The 25,823-nt window shown below is 38.8% G+C and overlaps 1 protein-coding gene across 6 annotated transcripts in view; it reads right to left on the reverse strand.

Moving 5' to 3' along the window:
- CNKSR2 (connector enhancer of kinase suppressor of Ras 2) overlaps window positions 1-25,823 on the reverse strand; it is a 224,684-nt gene that overhangs the window by 184,942 nt on the left and 13,919 nt on the right. For all 6 annotated transcript variants that reach the window (XM_062600533.1, XM_062600526.1, XM_062600518.1 and 3 more), the window contains exon 2: window positions 2,889-3,052. In XM_062600533.1, coding sequence (XP_062456517.1) covers window positions 2,889-3,052 — 164 coding nt within the window. The remainder of the gene's footprint in view (window positions 1-2,888; window positions 3,053-25,823) is intronic.

Raw genomic sequence — 25,823 nt, forward strand, 5'->3', positions numbered from 1 at the left:
GGGCAGAACCTTCATCCTTCCTTGTCTGAAGCAGCATACGTAAAGAAAATCTGTGAATCCCACCCCAGGGTGGGCAATCCACTTGGTGCACATGCTTCTGATCTAACAGGAATACAGTGAGTGGCCACAGATAGCCACCCTCCTTCTGTCAAAAGTCAGTAAAGGACTTCCTTTAAATTGTGTGGCCAGCCAGTCTATGGTTTTCTGACTATTACTGCGAAAATAGTTTGTCTTTTTAGCATTGTTCTGCAACTTGCCTGCATTAAGGAGTTGCCATCTGCTGCCCGTACCAGCCAAAGATCCTTGTTCATGCTCTCCACTTCCTTCTCAGAAGAAAACATTGCCCTGTGAACTACAGACAAGCAACAGGAGCTGCTGATTTGCCATAACCACTACTGACAGAGCAGAAACTTCCAGCAGAAGTTTTCCCCCCAAAATTGCTGGGAAGCAGAGAGGAAGGGAGCAGCTCCTAAAGTGTATCAATTCCCAACGCCGCAGAAGCTTTCTTCACTGACAGCAACTCTGTCTTAGAAACTTCCCTCCACCCAGCTGAGCAGAAATGAACGGTGTGAAGTGGCTTTGTTGCCTTACTTGCCCTCTCTGCCGAAAAGCTATTTAGGTGGTCACTCACTAACCCAGAGAGAATGAGGAGAAGAATCAGAAGCAACGATCCTTTTGTTTTTTAATGATTAGTTTAAAATTGAAATAGGTTATGCTTGCAAGGCAGAATTTACCTTACTATCCCGTCACACCACTATCATGTCCAATATCCAAGTATTTCTTATTCCAGTTGGATCATACCCCTGTAACTCATGCCAAATTCTCTCACAAATCCTCTATCAAACTCCAGTGAAACAGCAGAAATAATCAGATAATTTCCTTTAAAAAAGAATAGCACAGTGAATACCTGCACTAGCAATTATCCAAAGTTGGAGATTCACAGCCTTAAAGTTCTCCTAGATATGCAGTCCACATTAGAGGCTTATCCGAAGAACAGGCAAGCACTGACAGGACAGATATTTACTGATACAACAAAAAAGGAAAGCCTGTAAATATAGGACCACTATAGACTAAAAAATAGTTTCTAAATTAAATTTTTAAGAGGCTTCTCTGATTGGTGAACAATAAATTCAAATTAAGTCCACCGAAATCAATACAGCAATCATGTTTTGTATTCTTGAGGAATTATCAGTAGCCAATTGTGAGACTGCAAAAACCTTGACTTAAATTAGAAGTGATCTGATCAACTACTGTTGTGTTTCCAGTGATGATGTTTTCTGTAAGAGGAACTCAGAAGAACAGACAGCCGTATATGCAATAAGCAACAGCAAGAAAAAGCCTTATTGCACGAATTAAGCAGGCAGTTTTAGCCTTCACTACAAATTCTTTATTTTAAATATAACCTAATTCCATACTATTGCCCAGATAAGGGAGCTACAAATATAAGATATGTCTGTTTGTCTAAAGATAGCAGATGTAACTATATATCGGGGGAAAAAAACCTCACATTTTAGCTAAATAAACAAGGATTTTCCTCAAATAAGTTATTTTTGAAAGAGCTACAATCTTTCTCCCTCATGTGCCCAGAAAGAAGTCATCAATGTTCACACTAACTTAGATTTTTGTCTGAATTAATTACAATATTTACTTTCTATTGTGTTTCCTTTTGCACTAGCTGATAAAAAATATTTTGAAACTAACTCTCTGTATGTTCCCTTGTATAACAGTAGTATTTTTTTAGAATTCCCTTTCTATTATTTAAAAAACAAAAAAATGAGTTAAGTTATTTCATTGAGCCGCTTCACAACATTATTAACAGTAGTACTGCTCTAAGGGAGAAAATCTATGATTAAAGTCAAACATCTTCCTCTATGGAAAAGCTTCTATCCCCTTATTTACTTTTCCTTTTATATTTTTTATTTATTTTTTTTGTTCTCTTTTCTTCATTACTCCCACATGTAGGTCCCAAAGATGCAACAACAGGATATTCAGAAAAGCTTCTGCATACTGAGAATATGAGCGCTTCTGAAGAGTCTTTCAGTTTACCATCTCTGATTTCTTCAACTAGGATTCAGCTTTCTTAAAGCTGCTTCTGAAACTTGGAAAAGTAGTATGTATTAACAATCTGTAAAGCACCACTTCAGGCAGTCAAGTATATCTTAGCAGAGCTGCTCACAATCCTTCCCACAACTGAGAATGCAGTGTGCCCAATCTATCATTAATCTTTACTGTCACACACAAAAAAATTCCTAAGAAGAGTGAAGTCACCACCCACACCCTTCACAGAAGGGATAATCCAAGTTTTCCATGACGCAATGTGACTGAAAAGACCATTTCCAAAATCCCTCTCTATACTTCATCAGAGATGTATATATTATTTACATATCAGATAATTATTTCAGTATTTAATCCTTTCTAATGTGAAATAAGGCAGCTATCTCAGCAAGTGCAAATAATAATCTAAAACATAGCTTGTAGTACTCTGAGAAATTGTATAAAAGGATCAGTGAAAAATGACGTGGTTAACATCAGGACATTTTGTTTGTAAAGGGCAATTGGCACCCAGTTATTGCATTCAAACAAATAACTATTTTACATTCCAAACCAAACACAGTCTAGTCTATTTTGTGATTTCAGATAGGCTTTTCTTCTATAAAGACAGAGATATAAACCTTAATCTCTGATACCAAATTATGTAACAAACATCTTATCAGTAGATACCATTCTTTACCTTGCCTCCAGGTTTAGAATGTTAAATTGTTTATAAATTACATGTCAAGACTTTCTCAAACTACTTGGATAGTCTTTAGGACCAGAAATACGAATACTCAAACTGTGAATATTTACAGCACTGTTTGCTCCCTCCCGTTTTACCCCTGGATGTTTACCAGTGCACAGAGCAAGTCTACAGCTTCCAGGATAAGCTCCTGATGGCCAATTCGTGTCACACCAAGATCTTCCAGTTCTTGATGAGTAATACGTAGTAGCTGGTCACCACTGATCTTCTCTCTCTCAAAGTTCTTAATATATTGCTGCAGACAGTCATCCAGACCTGCCGAAACAGGAGGAGAAAAAGAAAGAGGAAAGTTAGCAACATTTTGTACTGGTATAAGGAGATGAATCAAATTGGACTGGAACCAAAAATCAAGCCAACAAAAGATATTTGCCATAATTTGAAGGAAAATATATAAACATTATATATGCAAGTAATACAATTTTATGGTACCCTGAAACCATAATGTACGGAGAAGAAGGGTGGCTTCACGGCCTTTTCTACCTCTAGACAATACCTACTGCACCTGAAGCCAGAACAAAGCCATGAATTTTTGTAGTATACTGTGTCATGAATGCATATCTGATAGCCCCCTGAGAATAAGTAAGCTAGCAATGCCTCTGTTACATCAGAGATGGGCAAGGAGAACAAGGGAACGAGGGAAGAATGACTTACTGCCATCCCCAGGGGCAATATATCAACAGATGCTATTAATTACTGGAGCACTGCATGATACTGGAAACAAGGGAAAACATTAGTGCCAGAGAAGTTCTAAGAGGTAAAGGGAGAGGGAGAATGCTTAATACTACACAACCAGCAGTGACTATCTCAGCGCTTCTTAACCTCTCTCCCACCATGCCTCTGGCATAGTAGGTCACATGACGAAGAGGGCCTGCTGGAGATGTCCACAGCTAGAAACATGCCTCTTTGCTGGACTCCTGACTATGCTGCCTCATTAAGTGACACACAAAATGGTAGTGCCACATCATAACGTCACACCTCTCCTCCCCCAAGAACATATGTACCAGACTGAGCTGCTTGACAGTTCACAGATCACACTAGCCTCCAGCACAGAATGCAAAGGGCTTTGGAGAAAAGAAAAGCAACAGCACTGCAATGCATAAACTGAGCTCACATCTACAGCAGCAGACCAGCTCATTGTGTCTGAATTCAGAGACTGTATGCAGTCACTAGTGACAGAAAAAAGTTTACTGAACATGAAAAGCCATTTAAATCAAGATCCAAGATGTCCTTCAGTGTAATTGGGGAATAGAAACAGGTACATTATGCCAAAAGAGACCTTCAAAGTGAATGCAACTTGTCTGTCCAGGACATAGATGAATAGAGGTTTGTACAGCATCTGGTCCTGGTTTGGGGAAAGCAGTAGATAGGTATTGGGGAAAGTTGAGCCACCCCTGCTCTAGCTTTCAGTTTGCGTGTCGGTCTAACGACATGTAGCTGACTACATGTTTTTGCCTCGGGCAAAAAGCACTGGAGAAGTTGAGCCAATCTGTCCTGCATTTCTTCCCTTGCAATCTATGCCTAAGAGGGCTAGAACAGCAGAGGGAAGCTCTGCAGCACATGCCTGCATCATGGATGAGGATTTGCAGGGTTGCACAATAAAATCTGTGTGGAACTGAATGCCGTCTGATGGACGAGCATAATCGCTACTGAGCAGCAATATTTGATGAAGCCTAGAATATACTAATTTAGCTGTATCTTGAAAGATACTACCTCCCTGGTGGCTGTCTTTGGCCACAGTCAGCACATATCTTTTTCCCCAATGATGAGAAGGAATCTGCTCTTTAGCTTGTAAGGAAGTAAGAATACTTGCACTTCCTAATCAAAATGCCAGAGAATCTGAAAATATGTGGAAGAAAAAGGACCCATCTAACTGCTGAGCAGGAGACTCACGAGAGTCCCACTTCATAGCAGAAGTGTCTCTAAAGGTGGCTTTGTAGCATTTTGAGGTTCTCTTCCACTCCCTTTAGGGTGCAGCCACATCTCCAAAGAGAATCACACAAAGAAAATATTGGCACTCTAGGCAGGAACGCCCCACTGCCACGTGAGCCTGCCGCTCCAGACTTGGTCCTTGGGCACATGTAGCACATGCTTTGCCCTTGCTACGTCACACTAACCCCTACATACAGCAATGTAATCTTCATGTGGCTTTAATTTTTAGAATTCATGCATCAAAACCTAAACCATTTGCAAACATACTGTAAATAAAACACCCGAAGCCCAAGACAGGAAATTCTCTTTATCCGGTCCCTAATTTCAGCAGCCTCTGCCTACCTGACCGTCTCCTACAGCCTGCCACAAAATTTCCCATTGCTGAAACAAAGCTACTTACAAGTCATTAATCAGGCATTTTGTGCCATGTTTTCTACTTATTTCCCCCTCTAATTAAATAGCTGCTCAAATTATTCATGTACTCCTTTACAATATATTAACAGAGCACAAAAATGGAGATCCAGGTCTGATCATGTATTACATGTTGCCATGCAGTTTAGCTCTCAGATGGGTACGGCCAGCCTGTGAGGAGCTAAAAATTGTTCCAGAATTCTCCCCTATGGGAAGTAGAAACTGTTAAACTCTCAGTAAGAACAACAATCTACTGAAGTTTGTATTTCTCCTAAATTTTATTCCCCTATAGAAGGGAAAACTGAATCGTCAGAGCCACCAAGACTGACCTCTAAAATGACTTGGTTGCCAAACACAGTAACAGAAAAGAAGACAGAAGCACTTACAGAGGCCAAAACAATATGGCCTGCTGCTTTCTGGGGTGTCACCACATGCTCGGCACCTTTGATATTATCCCCTTTACACTTAAGTAAGGGTTATTGCCACTCTGGCCCTGGAACTGCTTGTTAAACAAAAGTAAAGTGTCCCTGTAGAAGTTCTGTGATGTAGAAGAGAAGGATCTTAATTTCCTTCTGCTTAGGCACCACTGCTTTGGAGTACGTCAAAGAGCACGAGTCCTGCGCGCTCCCAAGGCATTGCGACGACAGCCCTCAGTTCATCCAAATGCTGCCATCTCTCTCTTACATACTAGGCAATACTCATTATCATTAGCAAACAGACAAGCAGCAATAAAAGTCAGGCACTGCTTTACTAAACGTAACCAATCATTTCTGCCTGACACCTGGAAGAAAGGCCACTTACCAAGTCCCAGATCTATAAAAAGTCATTTGGACATAAAATTTAAAGTATAAATTGTGCACAGAAATAATTTTCCTTAAGCTCTTTTGAATCCATTTTACTTGTTCACACACACATAGTACCATCACCTCAAAGTATCCCACATGAACCTTCTTGATTTATCCATGTTTGTACATTTTTTTTTTATCCAGAAGCTCTTTTAAGCCTAAGTTTCTCATTTGGTAAACTAATTGCATGAATTAGTTTACATGTGCAGTCTCATGTATAACGGCATCTATTTTTTGAAAGAAAATTAATATTCTTGACAATACCTAAAACACTTCATCTAAAAATGTATTAAAATAGACAATAGACGTGGCTTTGCTAAAAAAAGAAAGCTGTAAATACTTCTGATATTCCTGAACCTAAGTCCCACATTGCTTACATACACTACTGGATGAGAATGATAAAGTTAAAATATTCAACGTCATCAGATTAAAAAAAATTGCTATCATGAAAGACTAGTAACACACATCCAGAAGGAGACATGATAGACAGGTTTAATAAACACTTACTCTAAGTTAATTCTAATTAAAGCCTATACTCTTCCCCCTTCTGCTGTTTATGTGTTTTTGTTACTCAGCTGTAGTACAACTTGATACACACAGTTCATACATACAAGGTAAGAAAAAACTAAAGAAAACAAAAATATTACTGACAATTGCTTGACTCACCAGTTTCGTAAAAATCACATCCAGAAAAGAACAAAACAATTTAAATGTAGATTGCATGACATTTTCAGAATAGCTTGCCACAATTATTTCCTCTTACTCCCTAAATAGAATATCCTTTTGAAAGTAATTTATTTCTGTCCTTCTATTCCTTAATTAAAGAGTAGCAATACTTTTTGTAAATAAAACCATGCACAGATAAGAAATAATAAAAAAGCCAGCCAGCTTTCCTCATCTACACCTTTTGTGCCCCAGAGCCACAGCAGATAGGACTGTTCGACCGTGCCCAGTGAGTCTCTGCTGCTTTCAGAGCAGCAGGAGGGGAATGGCAGGGGAGGCATGGTCCTGGCTGATAAATCCATTTAACCTGGGACAGGACAAGGTGTACCCAGCAATTTCAGGTGCCAACTTCAAGAGCCCTGCATGGAAAAGCCAACCAGGGAAGCACAGTCTTCTTCAGAGCACTCTTGTCTTACATGATTTCTGTAAATCCATCCTTCCCAGCCTTGCTGCAGTAAGAAATTTTTCTAATTGTCACTCTCTGCTCCTCTTCTACCCCCAGATGCCCTCCTATCCACGGCCGTCATACAGCTCAGGCACTGCAGCAACCCTAGCAAGCAACTTGACTTGATGCACTCTCCCTTGTTCCCGGCCATGGGTGTGATTGCAGGTGCCCAGTGTTTAGCAGTCCTGGATATCTCAGAAACAGTGGCCTGTTTCCAAAATTCAGGTTAGTCATTATATTCTGGCTGCTTAAGGCCCCATAGTACATCAAACACATTTCGGGATGGCAAGTCAGAGTCTCATATTCAACAGCAAAGAACACCTCCCCAAACACCTATGCACACACAATCCTCCCCTCTTGCCAAGGATTTTGCAGGTATATGTAAAGGAACAAATGCTCCATTAATATGAGTGGTTAATGTAAAATCATATGATGGTACTCTTCTTCCTTTTAGATCTGGTCTTTAAAAGAAACACTATGCAATCTCACTTTTTTTTTTCAATTTCTAAAGAAGAATAGTCCTTTTATTGTGCTCATGATTAGCAGAGATTCCCAAGGCCATTACTTACACAAGAGTCATTCCCCCATTAGGATGCCTCTACCAGAGCTAACAGCCATGTAGTTTGTCAGCAGTGTCCAGATCCCACTATACACTCGTTGCCCGGGTGGTTTCATTGAGGCTTAGAAGAGCAGATGTTAAGACACAGTACATTTTTGTCAGCTGGAGGTGTTACACTGAGGTGTTATATACCCAGATTTACTCTTCTGTGCATTAACAGAAAAGGAGCAACTCTTCTCATTAAGTTTGAAGCAAGTTCTACCTTGTCTGTGTGACTAAACAAATAAAAACAAGAGCAAAAAGAATAGCAATGCTCCTCCAAAAGAAACAGCTCAAAAGCCAATGTGTTTAACACTAAAAAAGACTTCTCTAGGAAAGTTCCTCTTACAAATGAAACACACCCTGGCCTTTGGGTTTTTTTTTCCCAAGTCTGTCACTGAGTACTGCCTTGCGTGCACCAAATCAGAGTTCGTTAAATGAACAATAATTCCCGTAATGGCTCACTGATGTGATATTGGCAGATCTTCTAGGCAGTGAATTCCCAGTATTACAACAGTACAGGAGAAACAGATCAGGAAATGCCAGGAAATGTTTAATCTTTTCCTTTTTTTTTTTTTTTTTTTTTTTTTGGTAATAAAATTTTTCAGGAATAAGATTGCAAGATACCATACTGCTCTCTGGGGCAGGCTTCCATGCTTGCAGTCTTCTAACTAGTAATACAATTGCACATTTGTGATCTCTCTGAGGTATTTTCATGTACATAACCCACAGGTTATCTTCTGAAACAAGCAAACAAACCAACCCTGTAATTCAGCATTAAAACAGGCTACGCACATCTGTGGTAAGTCAAAGGAACTCAGAAAAAAATTACTCTCTTCACTAAATATATCCTCAGGCTCTAATGCCCCAGTCATAGAATCATAGAATCAGTAAGGTTGGAAGGGACCTCTGGAGATCATCTAGTCCAACCTCCCTGCTCAGCAGGGTCACCTAGAGCATGTTAGACACGGTTGCATCCAGGCGGGCCTTGAAGATCTCCAGAGAAGGAGACTCCACAACCTCTCTGGGAAACCTGGTCCAGTGCTCCATCACTCTCACAGGGAAGAAATTCCCCCTCACGTTCAGGCAGAACTTCCTGTGCTTCACTTTGTGCCCATTGCCTCTTGTCCTGTCACATGGGACAACTGAAAAGGGTTTGTCCCCGTCCCCTTGACACTCTCCTTTCAGGTACCATCTGTTCCTCTTCTGCAAGGAAGTTCCTCTTCTCCTCCTCTTTTTCCCTAGGAGAACACTTCTGTCAAAAGTGAGGTATTTGCTGGGTCAATATCCACTTACTTTTAAGTAACAGAAGTAACAGCAATGGCTATCTAAAATGCAGATTGTACATATGAAAGTACAATGATAGTATATCTCAGCTATAGCAAAGCTGCACATTTTCCTTGAAAATTAAAACACGACTAAAGATTAAATGAATCAGTTTGTAAATGTCTCTTTATGAGAACAGTGCACCTATAAAAAGTCTTAAAAACAGATTTTTTTTCTACATCTAGATCTGAACTCCAGTTTCTGATCAACTACTCAGATATATATGAGAAGATACATCTCTAAAAAGAGTAGTATCTAGGTAGAATATTATTCTCCAATTTGGTGGCAAAGGTATGCTTGCCTTAAGACTGGAAAACTGCAATAAATAACAGAGCTTATGTCCTCACCATTCGCTCTTTTTAGTTTGGGTTAAAGGAAAGATTATGAACATTATGGGTTTAACTATCATATCTGAAACTTTGACAAGAGAGTATATTTTTATGGTAAATCAGAATGAGTCTCTAAGTCGATGACTTCCCTTGGCAAGTCCTTGTCCTGTAAACCCAACATTTACTGAAGAGCAATATAGACAATACAAGGAATAACTTTTCACAGGAAGGAAAGAGGCAAAACCTTTTTAAAAGCAAGTGACAGGTTTGGGGCTTTTTGTTTGTTTATACATAAAGCAGACAAGCCAATGTTATCTTTCAGCCTGGACAGAATGACTATGCCCTACCTCAGCTTCCTCAGTTTTATGCCTTAGAAAATTCTGGCCACAGATTATAGCACAGAAATTCACAAGGCATGAAAAGAAAAGTTTAGAGTTTAATATAAGCTGGACATTTCTATAGCACTACCCGAAGCTATTTCAGTCTGTAAACTGACAATTACTTACAACATTTTTACCTAAACAAACAAGATGGAAGAAACCATTAAAAAGTGAAAAGTGCAGAGAAAATCTTGGTTGCTTTCTTCTTGCTCACTATTAAATATGCATTAAATTTAAGCCAACTGCTTTAACAACTGGCCACCTTAGAAGCAGCAGACAGGTCCACTCATGTCACATACCATTTTTCCGACTTAAGTATTCAGTTAAATTCCTGGTAAACGAAATCCTGTGCCATGATTTATGCACTTGCATCTAAGCTTTATTAAGATGGAACTGGTATGCTACTGATGCATTTGCTTAAATCATACCAAATTGCAAGCTAGCCTTATGTCAAAGAGCAGGACAGTCAATCGGGAGAGGTTTCCTTCACTTCTTAGCTCAGTCAGGCAGCTACTCCTGGATACATACACACCTGGCAGCTCTCTGTGCCACAGCAGCTCCCATTTGGGATAGGCAGGCAGGTTTCCTCCCTGGGCACCAGAGTGCCAGAGCGGAGAATAGGAAAATCCACATTTCGTTCATGTTCTTTCTCTCTCTTCCCCACACACATACATACATGATATATATGTATACACACACACACACACACACACCCCATATATATGATTCCAATAAAATTCCCAAACTGTTAAATATTAGCATTAAAAATGATTGAGAAGACCCAAATAATTACTCCTTCAAGCATAACACACTCATTCATAGAATACAGTATAAGAATACACATTTTTCCAGTGTGATTTAGGTCAGATGTATTTTCTTAGGAATCTTTAACTCTTGATAGTAAAAACTAAGCTGAAAGCTGAAAGGTACTGCTAACCAAAAATTGCACATTTTTAGACAATGAAAGAAAAATATAGTGTATTAAAAAAAGCTTTATTTCCACTGGAAATACGGTACATTCAGAAAACCTTGTTAAGTTTGTAGAATTAAGAACTCAAATGACAAGATTTGAATGTGAGAACAAGTGACATAATCATAATTCAGCCTCTGCTAAAGGTGTTATAAAATGATACTGGCTACTAGGCCAGAGGTACAATGCACAGCAGCAAGGTAAATAAGCAAGGCATCACAGTGGACTGCTGAAGAGGTGCATAACATGAGGAACAGAAATAAAAATACTTCTTTTTTTGATCTTGCACTCTACTCCCTTAATTTTTATGATCCTTGCCAGGAGAAGGGCATATGGCTGGTCAAGAGGAAAGGTTACCGAAGAATAAGGAGATGGATTTATGCCAGAAGGAAAACCAGGGATCAGGAGAGTATGACTGGGGCAGCGTCAGGGATTGAAAGAGAAGTTTGAGAGTGCAAGAAGTACTGCCCCAAGCTAATACTAATCCTCCAATTTGAAATAAAATCCTGTTCTATTACTCTGACTCTAAAGCATCTGCTCTTTCTGTACCTACAGATACATTCTTCATTTCATGTTTGTGAACTCTAATGAGATGTGGATAAATATTCATTATTTGAGAGCGTTTGCAATAAATTGGAGTTTTGTTCATCAGAAAAATGCAGAAACATTAAGACTAAATGGATCATAGATGGTTCATCAATAGTTCTAATACTTTATAAAGATTTTCACACTGACAAACTTCTAAAAGGTTTAAAAAAGACATGAAATAACCACAGGAGGAGGAGAAACAGGAAGTGTACTTACACATTAACTAAAGCTACACAAAATTTAAAGATACACAAGACTGAACTGAGTACAAATTCTGCCAGTGGCTAGTAGAACACATTCTCAATAAAAATGGTCCATGTTAGAATACTTACAATCAGGGTTCTTTTAATGGAAAGTTACACTTATTAATTACAAGAATAAAATCTGAAGGGTTCTATTCAGTTGTTGATAAGTGAAATCATTCATATTTCTCAGAGTGCTTTTTGTTTCCATTATGCCCATCTGTATAGCAAAGCCAAATCTTTGCAAAAGCATATACAAAGTTTTGCTAAGTATTCTGAGATCTTAAAAGATGGGTGATACTGCAGCATCCAATGTCTAGCTATATTTCTGTGGAACTCAAGGATCAGTATCCCTGATTATCAATATTGTTCTCAATGCAAGATGCTATAATTATTGTTATATTTAGGACTCTTATTATTGGATTACAATGACTACATTGTTCAACTACAGCTGTGGCCTTTGCACACTAGAAGTGCTGAAGTAAGCTGAAAAGTTAGTGTGGCAGATAATGGCAGCGGAAATCTCTTTGCTAGTGGAAGAGAGAGGAGGTTGCCAAACAACCCATAGCATCATTAAAAATCAGGAATCCCTCAAATAAAGCTAATCAAAGCAATGTATGTATTTACTGCAGATAAACACTACTGTGTCCAACTGTAGGGACCTCGGGCAGGAACAGGGGGGAGAAAGTGTGCATTCATCCTCATAACTCAATGTATAAAATTTATAAAATCTTCACATACTAACACAATCGCTCTCCTTCTCTTTCTTCATGTATGCTTGAATTTGCAGATCACCTCATAAAAAAGGAGGGCTTCTTGGGTCCAATCAATCTTTAACTTTTTCCTCAAAGTCTGGTCTAATTATCACATGCATACTAGAATACATTTAATTATCTTAACATACAGGCATTTCTTAATAATCATTATAAAATTGCAATTATAAATGCCATTCACTAAGATATATTTTGTGTTTTGTAAGATAATTCTCTTTCGCTGTGCATTTTTGTTTTAATTTCAGACACTTCCCTTTTAGTCCTATATTACTGTCTACATCACTAACACTACGGTATTTGAGATTTTCTATGAACTTACTACCAGGATTATAAGCATTAGATTATAAGGAGTAACTTTATCATTAATTAGTGCCCCCTAAAACATAAAGCAATATATGAAAGAGCAAAACAAGAATTTTTTCTCAGCATGCGTTCTTCTGACTTTCCTGTTCCTAGAGGTGTATCTTTGCCCCAGTGGAAAGCAACTGTACAAGGTTAAAATGTGGTCTATTGCTAAACTGGACATTCACCAAGAATATAATACTCTGGTACCTGCAAACGAAAAGAGCACACCACTAGTTTACACAGAGAGGAAAAACTGCCCATGCATCAGCATACAGCTTTATTACTTCTCCATCTCATCTCTCAAGTAAGCAGCAAGCACTAACAATACTAAAAAAAGCTGAAGCTGATACCAGCCAGATTCAAGAGCACCACCAATATAACATTGCAAGGGAGCTGGAAACAGCTAGGGAGTATGTGTAGTCTGCCTGAAGCAAACTAGCCCTAGATCTGCTGCAGCCGTGGGGCCACAGCTTTGCGCCTCTGACAGTGATTACGTTAATGCACTGTACTTGCCCGCTCAACCATTTTGCACCACACAGCAATGCTAAACTCAGATACCCAAGCATGACTGTGGGCGTTGCAATGCAACCACCATATCCCCTAAGGAGAGGAGGCTTTGTCTGCATAGGTGGGGTACTGGCTTCTTTAATAGTTTAGAAGTGACGATAAGGCTGAAACATTCCCTTAGGACTTAAGATACGAAAGTCCAATTTTCCAGCACTTTGCACTATCTCCCATGATTATTTGCAGCTGTGCTTCACACTAGCACATATAACTGTCGGAAGTGCAAAGCCATTGAGTGTCCAAGCCTACAGCAAGCAGGCAGGAGTGAAAGCTTCTTCAAACTCTGAGTGAACTCCCATTAATTCTTCTTTCTTGCAACGCCCATGCAATTCCCAGGCTCCATGTTCTCTTTCACAGAAGTTAGCACAATTCAGCACAGTTTGAGACTTGGGACGGTTTTACGGCTGTGGGCAGAAAGAGCTGTACACCCCCTCTACATGACAAAGAAACATCTGTAACTTAAAATCACTGGTCAAATCTGTTGATAAGTGTAGGAGTGTCTTAAGAAAGGGAAAGCTATGTTTCTAATATTCATCACTTCCTTAGAGCAGTACTCCAGATGTCTCAGTAACCATCCCACCTCACTGAAAAATATAAATGAATCATATATTGATAGGAAAAAAAGAAGTATAACTTATAATACAGTCAAAAGATATCTCTATATGCCAAGCACACCCCTAACAGTAACCAAGTAAATAAGCACTGGTTGTTCTTTCAAATGACTGCACGTGTTACGGGGTGTTCTGGGAAGCTACATTAAACACAGTGCCGTTGTTACCAGATGGGTCCTCCTCTTCTCCCACCTTCCCACAGTCAAATGTATGCTATTACACCGAAAAAAGGTCAAAAAAAAAAAAAAGTCAAAAAAGGTCTGCCACAGCCTTTATTGTAGTTCTTTGCTGCTAAAGCCACCTATGCTGCGAAGTATACATTACGTTAGATTGTTATCTATTCAGAGCAGCACATCCCCAAAGAAATAATAAAACAGTGGTCAAAACTTTGGTTTATGTCAATGCTTTATAGTATTTCCCACCACTGGAGAAATCTGTTCAGATAAGCCTTCAAGATTTGCTTGGTAATGCCATCCCACAGGATCTGCCATAAGCCCCAGGGTCATGACTAAAAGCAATGCTATACAGTTTGTTACACGAGTGATTCCTCAGTATTGGTACACTTAAAACTGAACAGCTGTGAGAGCAGTAGCTGATGATGCTGGGACAGACTTGATTGGGAGTGCTTATATAATGCCTTCCATCCATGTTCCAAATTATCCCTCTTCCTCCACATGTGTGTTTCCATCCAGTACCAGCAATATATCCAGTCTATTTGCCATCTCCCAAAAAGGACTTCAGAATTGAGACAGAAGTCAAATGTCATTACCCTTAATTGCACAGAATATGTTCAAATAACTTTACCAACAGCCCTGCAACTACAACTATGTTACTTTCTGGTATGAACAGATACAGTCTGTGTTGAGAAGTCAAAACCAGTTCTGTTTTAACCTTCTTGGTAAGACAATTATATCCAAAGTAGAGAGCTTTACATAAAAGTACATGCATTTACAAGGACAACTTCATACGCCTGCACTTCTCCATTCTCTCTCTCATTAAAAAGGAATATTATATTCCATGCTGCAAAATCTATAATACAAACTATAAACCTGTAAATTGGGAATGCAATCCACACTACAGGATCATGAGAAAATACATTCATTAGTTTGCTATTTTCTTTGGAAATAAGCTTTTTAAAATAATGTTATCAGCTTTGCATATGTTGTAAATGCATAAAGATTCAAAGAATCTGTTGAAATGACATCTTAAGTTATACTTTAGCTAGTTTCTCATTTTGCATAATCACTTTCTCATACAATTTATCCATATATGCAAAAAGCAGTAACTAGGAATTAGATCCTTCAAAGACTGAATTAATCTATAGTGACATATTAGTCTCTTTCAAGTCTCATCAGTGTTATAACCCTAGGAAAGAGAAATGAAAGTACACGTGGAGAGTAATGTGTGCATGCATCACACAAAATTAGTAACAATCTAACTATTAACTCCAGAACACTAAACTAGTGGTATGAAATCTCTGTCCCCGAACCTCTTTCCCAAACATGGGTCGAGATATGTACAAATTTCTTATTTCTCACTATGAGGTTACTTCCTAAAATATTAGTATTTCACATTACACACATTTGTGCAAAACACTGTACCTTAGTACAACCAACATTTTCTAATACACACATGCACATACATCAACTTAGCCAATTCAGAGGCCAAATGCTGGGAAACCCAAAGAAAAACCTGAAATCGCTAAACTTTGCTGCTGTTGCAGTGAACATTTAGGATACCGCCTATGGAAAGGTAGAAGAGGCACATTGCTGCCAGCCTCCCAAGCAGTTGTAGAGAGAGGCCAAACATCCTCTGTGGAAACTGAGTTGTCAGCAAGGGTTTTAAGACTCACATAGAGCCATCCAGAAGCCAACACAAAATAAAGTGACACTCTGGTGAGTTTTCGTTAGAAGTACTTACAGCCTTGCACCAAGCCATGCAGAAGGCTCAGCAAGCTCAATCAGGGTACACATTTAACTGATGCTACATTTAATTGATGCTACTGTTTTTTAAATAACAGAAAAAAAAATACATATAGGGTCTTACTACCAAATTCATTCTGAGCTTGAGATTTCTCTGTGTAATCTTCATCCTTTAAATCCATGCTTTTAGACACACTATATCCATGGCTGGTAGTACTTGCATATATTTATTTATTATATATATATTGTATATACATGTATATATATACATATACATATATATACACATAATATGTATGTATATACATATTATATACATATATTATATACATATATATACATATATATATTTATAAATGTGTCCCAATCATAAAGTGTCCCAATCATTCCTGCCCATTTCTACAAGGTATCTCTGGGAGGTGAACCTGTAAACACTTCCTGTGTTAGCTAGAGCAAATTATAATATGCTTTTATGTCTCATTAAATAGCTTATGCTCATTTAGGTATCTATTGCTCACTTTATATATATTGAATAGTACTGGAAAGGGCTCACCAGTGTAAAATTTTATTTCCATTAATATCTGATCTAGATCTAAACAAAAACTGGAAAAAAATTCTGAAAGTTTCATTCTGCAGAGTTTAAAAAGACTTGTTATATGTACTAACGTTCTTACAGTATGAGCAAATCCTTATTTTATATTTATTGTACAAGGTATACCTGAAACTTAAGGTTAAATGCCCTTTCAAATAGCTGTAAAGGCTGAAAAGATTAGTAGCTTTTGATCATAGTAATTATGGCTGATTTTGCATGCCTCCCTCCTTGGTGCTATAGGGCTGAAGGAAACAATTGTCATTGTCACCTGCCACAGAATTCCCTGGCACCATTAAAAATAAACTTTCTGCACATCAGTGAGACTTAAAGGGTGGTATTTTTGAAAGACAGAGGGCATACTTATTTCCAGCTACCAGTTCTAAGGTATCAAATGCACCACTTCCACTATCATTTCTAAATGCCAACTAGTCCATCAAAAATGTATTTATATAGCTATTTTCTGATCTTGCATTGCATTACATGCATCCTAGTGGTTATAAATCATATCAACCTCCTGTTACAAAACAGTAACATTTTTTTTAATTCTTTTTAACTCTCTTTACCAATTTGAACTATTTCAGATAGAATAAAGTTTTCAATAATAAAATATGCTTGAAGTCAAGCACTAAGGAGAGGATAGGGAACAAAAATTCTAGATAGGGAACGGAAATTCTACAGCTGTAAGGATAAGGTTCAATTTACCCTTCTCATGACAGATTATGCTCTACTAAATGCCCCTCAGAGCTGGTTCTCCACGTAATGGTCAATTTCATCACTGCAATAAGGAGAAAAATAGAAACAGTTTTGGAAACTTTAATATTACTATTTTTAATACTAAAATTCCAGGAAGTTGTTCGTGTATTTTTGAAAAGAAAAATAATGGCATAACAATGTAGGGCATCCAGATTTCTGGAACAGTGCTTTTTAACAAGCAAATGCATACTAAATTTTAGGGTTTAGTAAGTGTGAAAATTAGAAGAAGGCTTACTCAAGTAGAGTGATTTTGCAACACATTGCCCCAACACCTCAATCAGTCTATCCTGCAGCCGGACAGTATGATTGCTCCCTTAAAGATTATTACCTGATGTCCAGCTTTCCTAGATTCCTTCAGCAGAGAGTCAGCACTCCCATCCTTTAGCCCACTCCAGCAGTAAGAGAAGGACTCTGTTTTTTGCCCAGCAGCAAGAATTTAGCTGGTAACACCTAAACACCGACAATGCAATCCTTGAAATATTCTGCCAAGTGCCTTCCAATAAGGCTATGAGGCCAATTTGTGGTTATAGCCCCATATGAAAATCATAACCACTACCTTCAGCAGATGCAAAGGGAAGTCTTCTTACGAATCCCAACTGGAGAACCCATCTTATTTTCCCCAGCACATCTATTACTTTTACCAGCCCAACCCACTCCCTCTCTTCTGTATCACCTCCCTACTCTCTTTGCAGCTATGCAGGAAGGGGGAAACCATTACTCTTCTAGCATTCCCTTCTTATCCTCCTCAGTCTCCCTGAACAGTATCAAGGTCAGCATCTCCTGCAGCACACAGCTTTCCAAAGCGGCAGGAGCCGCTCAGCAAACTGGCAAGACCCTTGACAATGTAACGGCTGCATGAGAGCTGCTGCTAACATCAGTGAAACCACCCAGAAAGAGTGCTACTAGTTTCACCTCTCTGCTTTTTCTCAGGAAAAAAAAAAAAAAAAAAAAAAAGATTAACAGTAGAGGTGTCAGTTATCCCCCAAATATCAGGACGGCAATATCATGGTGCATCAGAACAAGAAAGAAAAAGATGTTTCTTTTACCTAAAAATTCATATTCTGAGCAGCCTGCTGGGATTTTCCCTCCTTACCAGGAAGAGAACTGCATCTCCATCATTTTCAAAAAAAGTTTTAATACCACCAACTCGTATTATAAGTCGGTCCTTGGCAGACAAAGCAGGACTTCAATTTCATTCAACATGAATGAAACTCTTTTAGCTCACACTGTTCAGGTACAGAGCCATTCCTTAACTTGTGTCTCACAAAGTTGAAGCACCATGTTAGTGATGGGCCCATCTTTTCTGACACAGCTTGACACTTTAGTCATATGTTCAGTCTGAAGCATCTGTTCCATAATAAACTATTATACATCTGCCAAGAACCTAAGCACTGCCTTTTGGATGAGTATGGCTAAGTTGCAAGCCATAATTTAATATTCTTCTGACATTGATGGTGACCCAATGTTTAATGGAGCTTAATGCTCTTCTGATGCCACTGATTAAATTATTGCTCAGTAGTCCAGTTTCATAATCTAAAATTTGCACAGAAGCAAGACAGATATACAGACACCGTCTCCTCTCCATCAGTGAATCAGCTCACTGGCAGGGAAAGTTTTCCTAATTGGAGTTATAGGTACGTACACTACAGTGCATCATTCACTGATACAGAATTTTGTTTAGCTGCTTTAAGCCAATTATATTATTATGAAAAAGCAAAGCATGAAATATTCCCAAGTGCAAGGGGAAAATATGGGTAAAAACCTTGACCCAGCATGTGCAATGACTTCATAACATCCTGAGCACTATCCAGGAAATTCAGTGCTCTGGCCAACAGGAGTTTCTATTCATTTTTCCCCCCTAGGTTCTTTAACAGTTTGGTCACCGCTTAGATGCAGCTGTGCAAACAATCTTTCAGTGTTTGGCCTGACACTACTGAACTCCATCCCAAAATGTCTCTCCCATCCTTTTCTTGCACATGGGATGAAGAAGACTAATTTGCACACAGAGAATTATAGGCTTTCACAGTCAAACTTAAAGCTGTAGCTACTAACACTTTTGAGTTTTGAAAGAATATTCCTAAGTAAATTAATTAGTTTTTCTCTGATTTGTATCTAAGAGAGTTGGTAGCTGCAGTATCTTCTAAATCATCTGAAGAAGGCCTCCTCCCATCCTGAGGAAAAAAAATGCACCCTAAATGCCCAAACTTTTAAAACAATTTAAATAAGTTATTTTTTCACTATTTTTGTTTAATTTTCAAAAAAGGCCTTGGATGAGAATGACTAAAAATATTTCTGACTGCACACGGATTTAAAAAAATGCTTTTCTTAGCTTCTCAGGAAGTAAACATTTCATTCCAGATAAAGAAGAGTAACAGTGTCAATACAAATGCACTTTTGCAAGACTACTCATTATTATATTATTTTTCTAGCTACTGGCCACCCAGAAAAGTATCTTTGTTAATAAAGTAACTAGTGACTAGCTACATTTAAATTGAATACTAGATGCTAGCACAAAGCGGCATTAAAGCCGCGCAAGCAGAAAAGCTGAAATCAGAAAATCCCCAGAGTGAAATTTCTGAGGTTGATATCACTACAGCTATACAGTAGTTCTCAAATATGGGCCTCGTTTCTCAGACTGTAAATGATTTTAACTTCAAGCATGTGAATGCTGCTACAGAAATTAGCAGATCACTCAAGTGCTTTATGGAAGGGTGTGCTTTGAGACCTTAAGATGTTGCAAGTGCCTCGCAGGAAGATGCCAGGGGCCTTGCCTGTTGTTAGGAGATAAAGTTCTAATTCTGAAAGAAAGTTGCAGGATTGTGTCCATTCTGTTGCTAGGAGGCAGGGACTAAATAATTTAATTAATATTCTGGAAGATTTAAACATCAAACCCAAGCATGCACTTTATAGTCTCTCCTGAAATTAATGTAATTACCTTGTAACAGTATGAAAATCTCAAAAGCGTGTACATTTTGAGATATTAAAAAAAAAAAAAAAAAGAAAGAAAAAAAAGCTTTTCCATTAAACATATAGCATTAGTCAATGTTAAAATGTATGTGAACGTGTTTCAAAATTAGTTCTATGATAGTTTTATACAACCATAACACCTATTGATTTCTCTAATCTTTGGTTTTTATCCAGAAATGCTTTAATGTTGGTAGAATAACTTGATTTCTGTTGTTATGAATTTGATCTCCCAAGATTTTCCTCATTCTAATATTAAAAAAACAAAAAAAGCCCCACCAAATCAGTGAGTGTTTTAAACAAGCAGTACCAGTAATTAAATTTCAAGGAGTTAATCTCTGCATAAAGAGTAAAAATTTAATACACAGCACACAGAAGGAAGCTCTCCAGCCCAAATCCCACAATGAATCTCGACAGACAAGATCCTCGGCATCACCCTGTGAAGCACTTGCAACATCTGAAGGTCTCAAAACACTTTGCCAAGAATAAATCTATCTTCAGGATTCCACAGGCTGTAAAGCATTTACAGTCCCTTTTCCCTTTTTTTTCCCCCCTTTTTATTTAACGAAACATTTTTCTGTGTTGTCAAACACACAAAACCAAAATGTAATTCTAGCATTAAGCGCCTTCCCTCCCCCCCCCCCCCCCCCCCCGCCTCCATCTTATTCTTTGGTTCTACCTTCCCTACCATCTACCACCAAGATTACAAATTGGCCAGGCCTGTAGAGAGATTGTTCTTCCTCCTCTGTGTGAAAGAAGCTAATCTCTAAAAAGAAGACTTTTTTTTTCCCCACAAATGCAATCCTCATCATTCAGCACCCTCTAAATGCCAATTGGAAAAATGTACTTCACCAGAATGCAGGAAAAATAGAAAAAGCTATTGTTTTTCTTGGTCAGGTTTTACACTTATTTCTCAACAAAAACATCACCCTTCAGCAACGGTAGGAAACAGAGGTTTATTTTCCGGTGTCTCAGTTCCTCCCAAGACCATCTGCTGCAGTGTTCATCATCTGGGGTCGCCTGTCTTTCTCCACGGGTGGCTGAGGCATGGGAAAAGAAGGTTGTCTCTGCCAGGTCCCAACCACACCAATGCGTCTGGGAGCAACAGCCAACACTAAACTACAGAAATCCGCCATCTTTCACCCCTAATTCCCTCACACTAACCCACTGCTATTCCTAGACACACAATACTGCCTGTAGTAATGCAGAGCAGATACCTCGGGGCCATACACGCTACTGCTGGGGAGGACCTTGGGGTGTCTGTCACCAATCTGCATGGACTTGTCAGAGACCCTCTCTTCAGAGCTCCTCTGTTTGGCTGGTCTGCCCGCTCCCCGCAAGGCAGAGCGAGACACTGCAAGACGTGGCCCCAGATCTCCTCTTACTTGTCCTAACCAGCGTTTGCCCTCTCAGCTTGTCTTTTCCCTAGAGAGGTTGGGCGCTACGTGCTGCTCAGCCACGCACAGCCTAGGCATCGCCATGGGCATGCAGTTACCTACATGTTCACTGTTAGTAAAGCTGACAGAAATCCCCATAGCTATAGTTCATTGCGAAGGACTCTACCACAGGTAGAGGTCTTGGGGCAGGTCTTTGTAATTTAGTATGCAAAATGGGAAGGATATGGGTAGATTAGCAGTGTATCATTGAGGTTTTCCATGACTTTCCATTCTGCTTTCTCTAAAATATGCCAGCAGAAAGGATTATTTCCCTTTGTTCTTTTACGCATTCTGAATTTTTAAAGTACAGAAAGATGAATGAAAATTATTTTGATTAAACGTCAATTTTGTGCAGATGAACAGATTTCAATTGAAGAGAAGGTCCTACAATTACAGACCCCTGAAGGAGTTAGTCATTTTAATTTACTGTTAGTTGGAAAGCTTTGTATATTAAGCTAAAACATTAAAAAACTGCTTCAGTAATTTGAAGAGTTCTGAGGCTTAAAAAAAATATTTTAATTTATAATTGAGAGATTTGGTTTTTTAAGTTAGTCAGAAATCAATTCCAAACTTTTTTTGAATATTTAACTAGTATCATGGAAGAAAAAGCAACTCAATGGATGTGTGACCTCTATAGGACCAATCCTGTATCATGCTTGAAATATTTCATTGAATAGCAGACCTTTGGAAGATGGGAAATCATTAGTTTCAGTCATGAGAAAAAATAGTCATCTTTGTATGAAATACTAAAAATGACCAATCATTTAATGGCTGTAAAAGAAGATCTGACTTTCAGACTTCTGCATGTCACCTGGAATTATTTTATTAATACTTCAAGACTTCAAGAGTTTAAAATATTATTTCAGGGAGAAGGAAACACAGTGTGCTTGGGCCAGTAATCTAAACACTCAAAATTGTATCATTTCAAGTCACAGAGTTAAACTACAAGGTGTTTTTTCACTTAATCACAGTGCAGTTTTACAAGCTTTGCACTAATGACTAGAACCATTAAGAAAAGATACTGTGATTAAACATGTTTCAACAACTAACCATAAGTGCTAATAAGTGTTCAGAGCACAACAAAAATATCAGTCGTTACAGAGCGTCTTGCTATGCTGCTAAGTAACTAACACACTGATTTTTTTTTTGTTTTGCTTAGGTCAGAATTAGCACATTTCAGAACCCAGGTTCAAGCCCAGGATGCACAGAGTCTTTCTATCACCTTCTTAAAGGATCTCACAGGTGTTTCAGGTCATGCCTAGCTACAGAGGAGGCTTTCTGGTTTCCTTCTGCTCCACACGGACCACACTTTCTCACCTGGGCAGCCACCAATTTCAGAAAGACGCCTCTAGTTAAGAACACAACATTAAAACTCCCTTGCTTTCTCCAGACCAGCCAACCTGCGCAGGGTCTCTCTGCGAGCCTCATGGGCCCATCACACACTGCTTGGACGCAGGCGTTTCCCTCGTGCCGGGCAACTTCACCCCAGGCGAGCACGTCAACAATCCATTAATGCCAGAAGAAAGGCGCACAGCTATAGGAACCGCCTGGGGGGTGCTGGGGATGCCGGGGCTGCCCCCGGGGCTCAGGGCTTCTCCCCGGGCACATGTCATCCTCTGCCTCGGCACAGCCGCGCGCCAGCCGCTGGCTCTCGCCGGGAGCAAAGGTGTAGAAGCTGAATTGCCCCAAAACAGAGAAAAAAATGCATTTCTCCTCAAGCAAAAGAGGCTAGCTGCCATCACGGATACCGTGCGCACATACCCAAGCGTATCTCTACATCCTGGCAAGTTTGAAGTCTGGCTCCACTGGGGCCAAAGCAAGAGCCTGGAAGGGCCGTCTTTACTCCCTCTACCGAAAGCATAAAAGCTTCCCTCCCTGCTCTTCCCAGCAAGCTGCTTCAGAGCCTTTGGCATATGGTAGATGCCATAACCATTTTTTATAATATGTTACCATTATGAAGTAAAAAAGAAAAATGTGGCATGGTTTATCCAAGACACATCACATTAGTTATTTCATTTTTCTACTTTATTTTTATGCTAAAATGGGTTTGCTTCTTTTTCTATCTGTCTCAACAATTTAATGCGATTAATTCTTTTATGCAAGTTTTAGAACAGAAAAGGGCTTAGTCCTAGACTCTAAGATGTCATTTCAAATTTTCCTTGGGAATGTCACTAACTACTCCACCATTGAAAACATTCCCTTAAAAGCCATCACAAATTCTGTTGAAAATAAAACCTGGAGCTTACAAGGACATCAACATCTACTATGCTTTTATTAATGAATATCCTGCAGTACCCCTGTTGATATGCTGAATTGGTTTTAGTACAGGAACGCATCACGCAGACTCATCAGAGGAAGTAATCTCAACCGCAGAGCACTTTTAAAATTCATTACAGTTCTCTTTTGACCAGGCTCCTGATTCGTATCTCACTAAGCAACACATACTTGAGGCCCTCTCCACCTTGCAATGAACAGGATGCAAATCTGGCAATCATGTTGCTCATACCCACGGCAACACACTGTATCTGCACTTTGTCAAAACGCTCTGAGATTTCTCGTACAGCCTCAAGTGCCTCCTGAAACAGATTTTGAAGCTGTATGTGTTGATTTTTAATGAGCGCAAATTTATCTTGTAATGTCTGGCTTACCATTGTAACAGCGATAAGCACTGAGCAAGATCACAACAGACCTATAGTTTATAACAGACAGGAGTTTTATACCAAAGAGTTTCCCATTCCTCAAAATCATTTAATTGATACTCTATATTAAAAAAAAAAAAAGCTAGTAGTACTCTTTTCTGCCTTTCTTTTCATATATTTCCTCTCTCTCTTTTCATGTATGACTTAAACTAGATTACACAGGGCTACATTTTACAGAGCCTAAGACAACTGATATCCAGTTGGTTTCCTACAGCAAGCCTCATCAAAGGAAAGTGTCGCAGATTAAAACCTTTTCTCTCAGCTTAAGTTCAGTTAGAAAAACAGCTAAGCAGACAGCAAATTGAGATGGCTTCTACTGTTTGCTCAGGAATTGTGAACAGTTATCATTTGGTTACCAGATCTCTCCCTCTGAATAACTTTATATATAGAGTTCACCTTTTCTGCCTTACCATTCAGACTGTAGCATCCTTGCTACAGTCCTTCCCCTTTTTTGGAGGAGGGGAGAGGAACGTTTAATTGAGCACTTGGTTTTACTTCTTACCACTACTGTATTTGCAAGAAACCCCAACTTGTTTGGCCAATAGGCTCTGCAACAGTGCACTGAATAGTAACCTTATTTGTGAAATTTTAAGGCATTGATAATAATTTTTCCAATTTTCATTGTGCTGCAAAATTTGTACCAACATGACCACCAAAGAAATTTTCAAGGGACTGTTTGCCAGCTGGGACAAAAAGTAATAGGGTTATTAATCCTCAGTCCACCCCACAGCTTTTGGCACTAGAAAAAGAGAAGAGGAAAAGCAGGATATATTTGATTTGTTTAGGAGGTGGCTGCATCTCAACAGGCAATCTGGCTTTCCAGCTGGGTAAAGTTCTTCAGACCTGTAGATCCCAAATGAGGAGTGACAGGCAGCCCAGTAGTCTTGGAGTCCAACCTGTGCACACTTAGATCCACACGGAAGAAATCAAAGCACTGCAGTGAGGAGGCCAATGGAAAAATACACCAAGCTTCAAATAATCAGAGGACATCAGCTAACACAGAGTGCCTAAGAAAGTTTAGATAATTCTATCTCTTCATTTAAAAAGGGCATTTTTCTTACATGACAGCTTTTAAAAAGGTTGCTAGCAAAGGCATATTGTATATTGTAACAATTTCTTATTTAAAACACACTCCTAAGCTTAAGGTGTCACACTAAATGCCCCTCTACTCAGTCTTGCCATAAAGAAGAGGTATTTATGCATATAGAACAAATTTGCATCTAATGATACCAAACCAGACTGAATATGTTCTCTATATTAATGATTAAAAAACTTTTGTATTTTCAAATATATAAAATGCCTTTATGCTTTATTATTTCTAAATTATAAAATTCAAGACAGGGATCCTACAAAACTAATATCAACAAGAAATAAATCTGCCAAAGAGCAAACAATTTCTGCATTTTAAACAGGATATATAGCAAGTAATATAACAGAGTGTTTTTAATTAGCTGGGCATATCAAGCTGTTACAAGACAAGTGTCTTTCATTAAAAAAAGAAGCCAGTCATTCAGGAGTGCTTCAGTGCATCTAAAGTAATGATCAGATAAAGCATTTAACCTCCTTCCTCCCCCTATAATG

Source organism: Rhea pennata, chromosome 1, assembly GCF_028389875.1.
Source record: "Rhea pennata isolate bPtePen1 chromosome 1, bPtePen1.pri, whole genome shotgun sequence".
In the NCBI taxonomy this organism is placed as follows: Eukaryota; Metazoa; Chordata; class Aves; order Rheiformes; family Rheidae; genus Rhea; species Rhea pennata.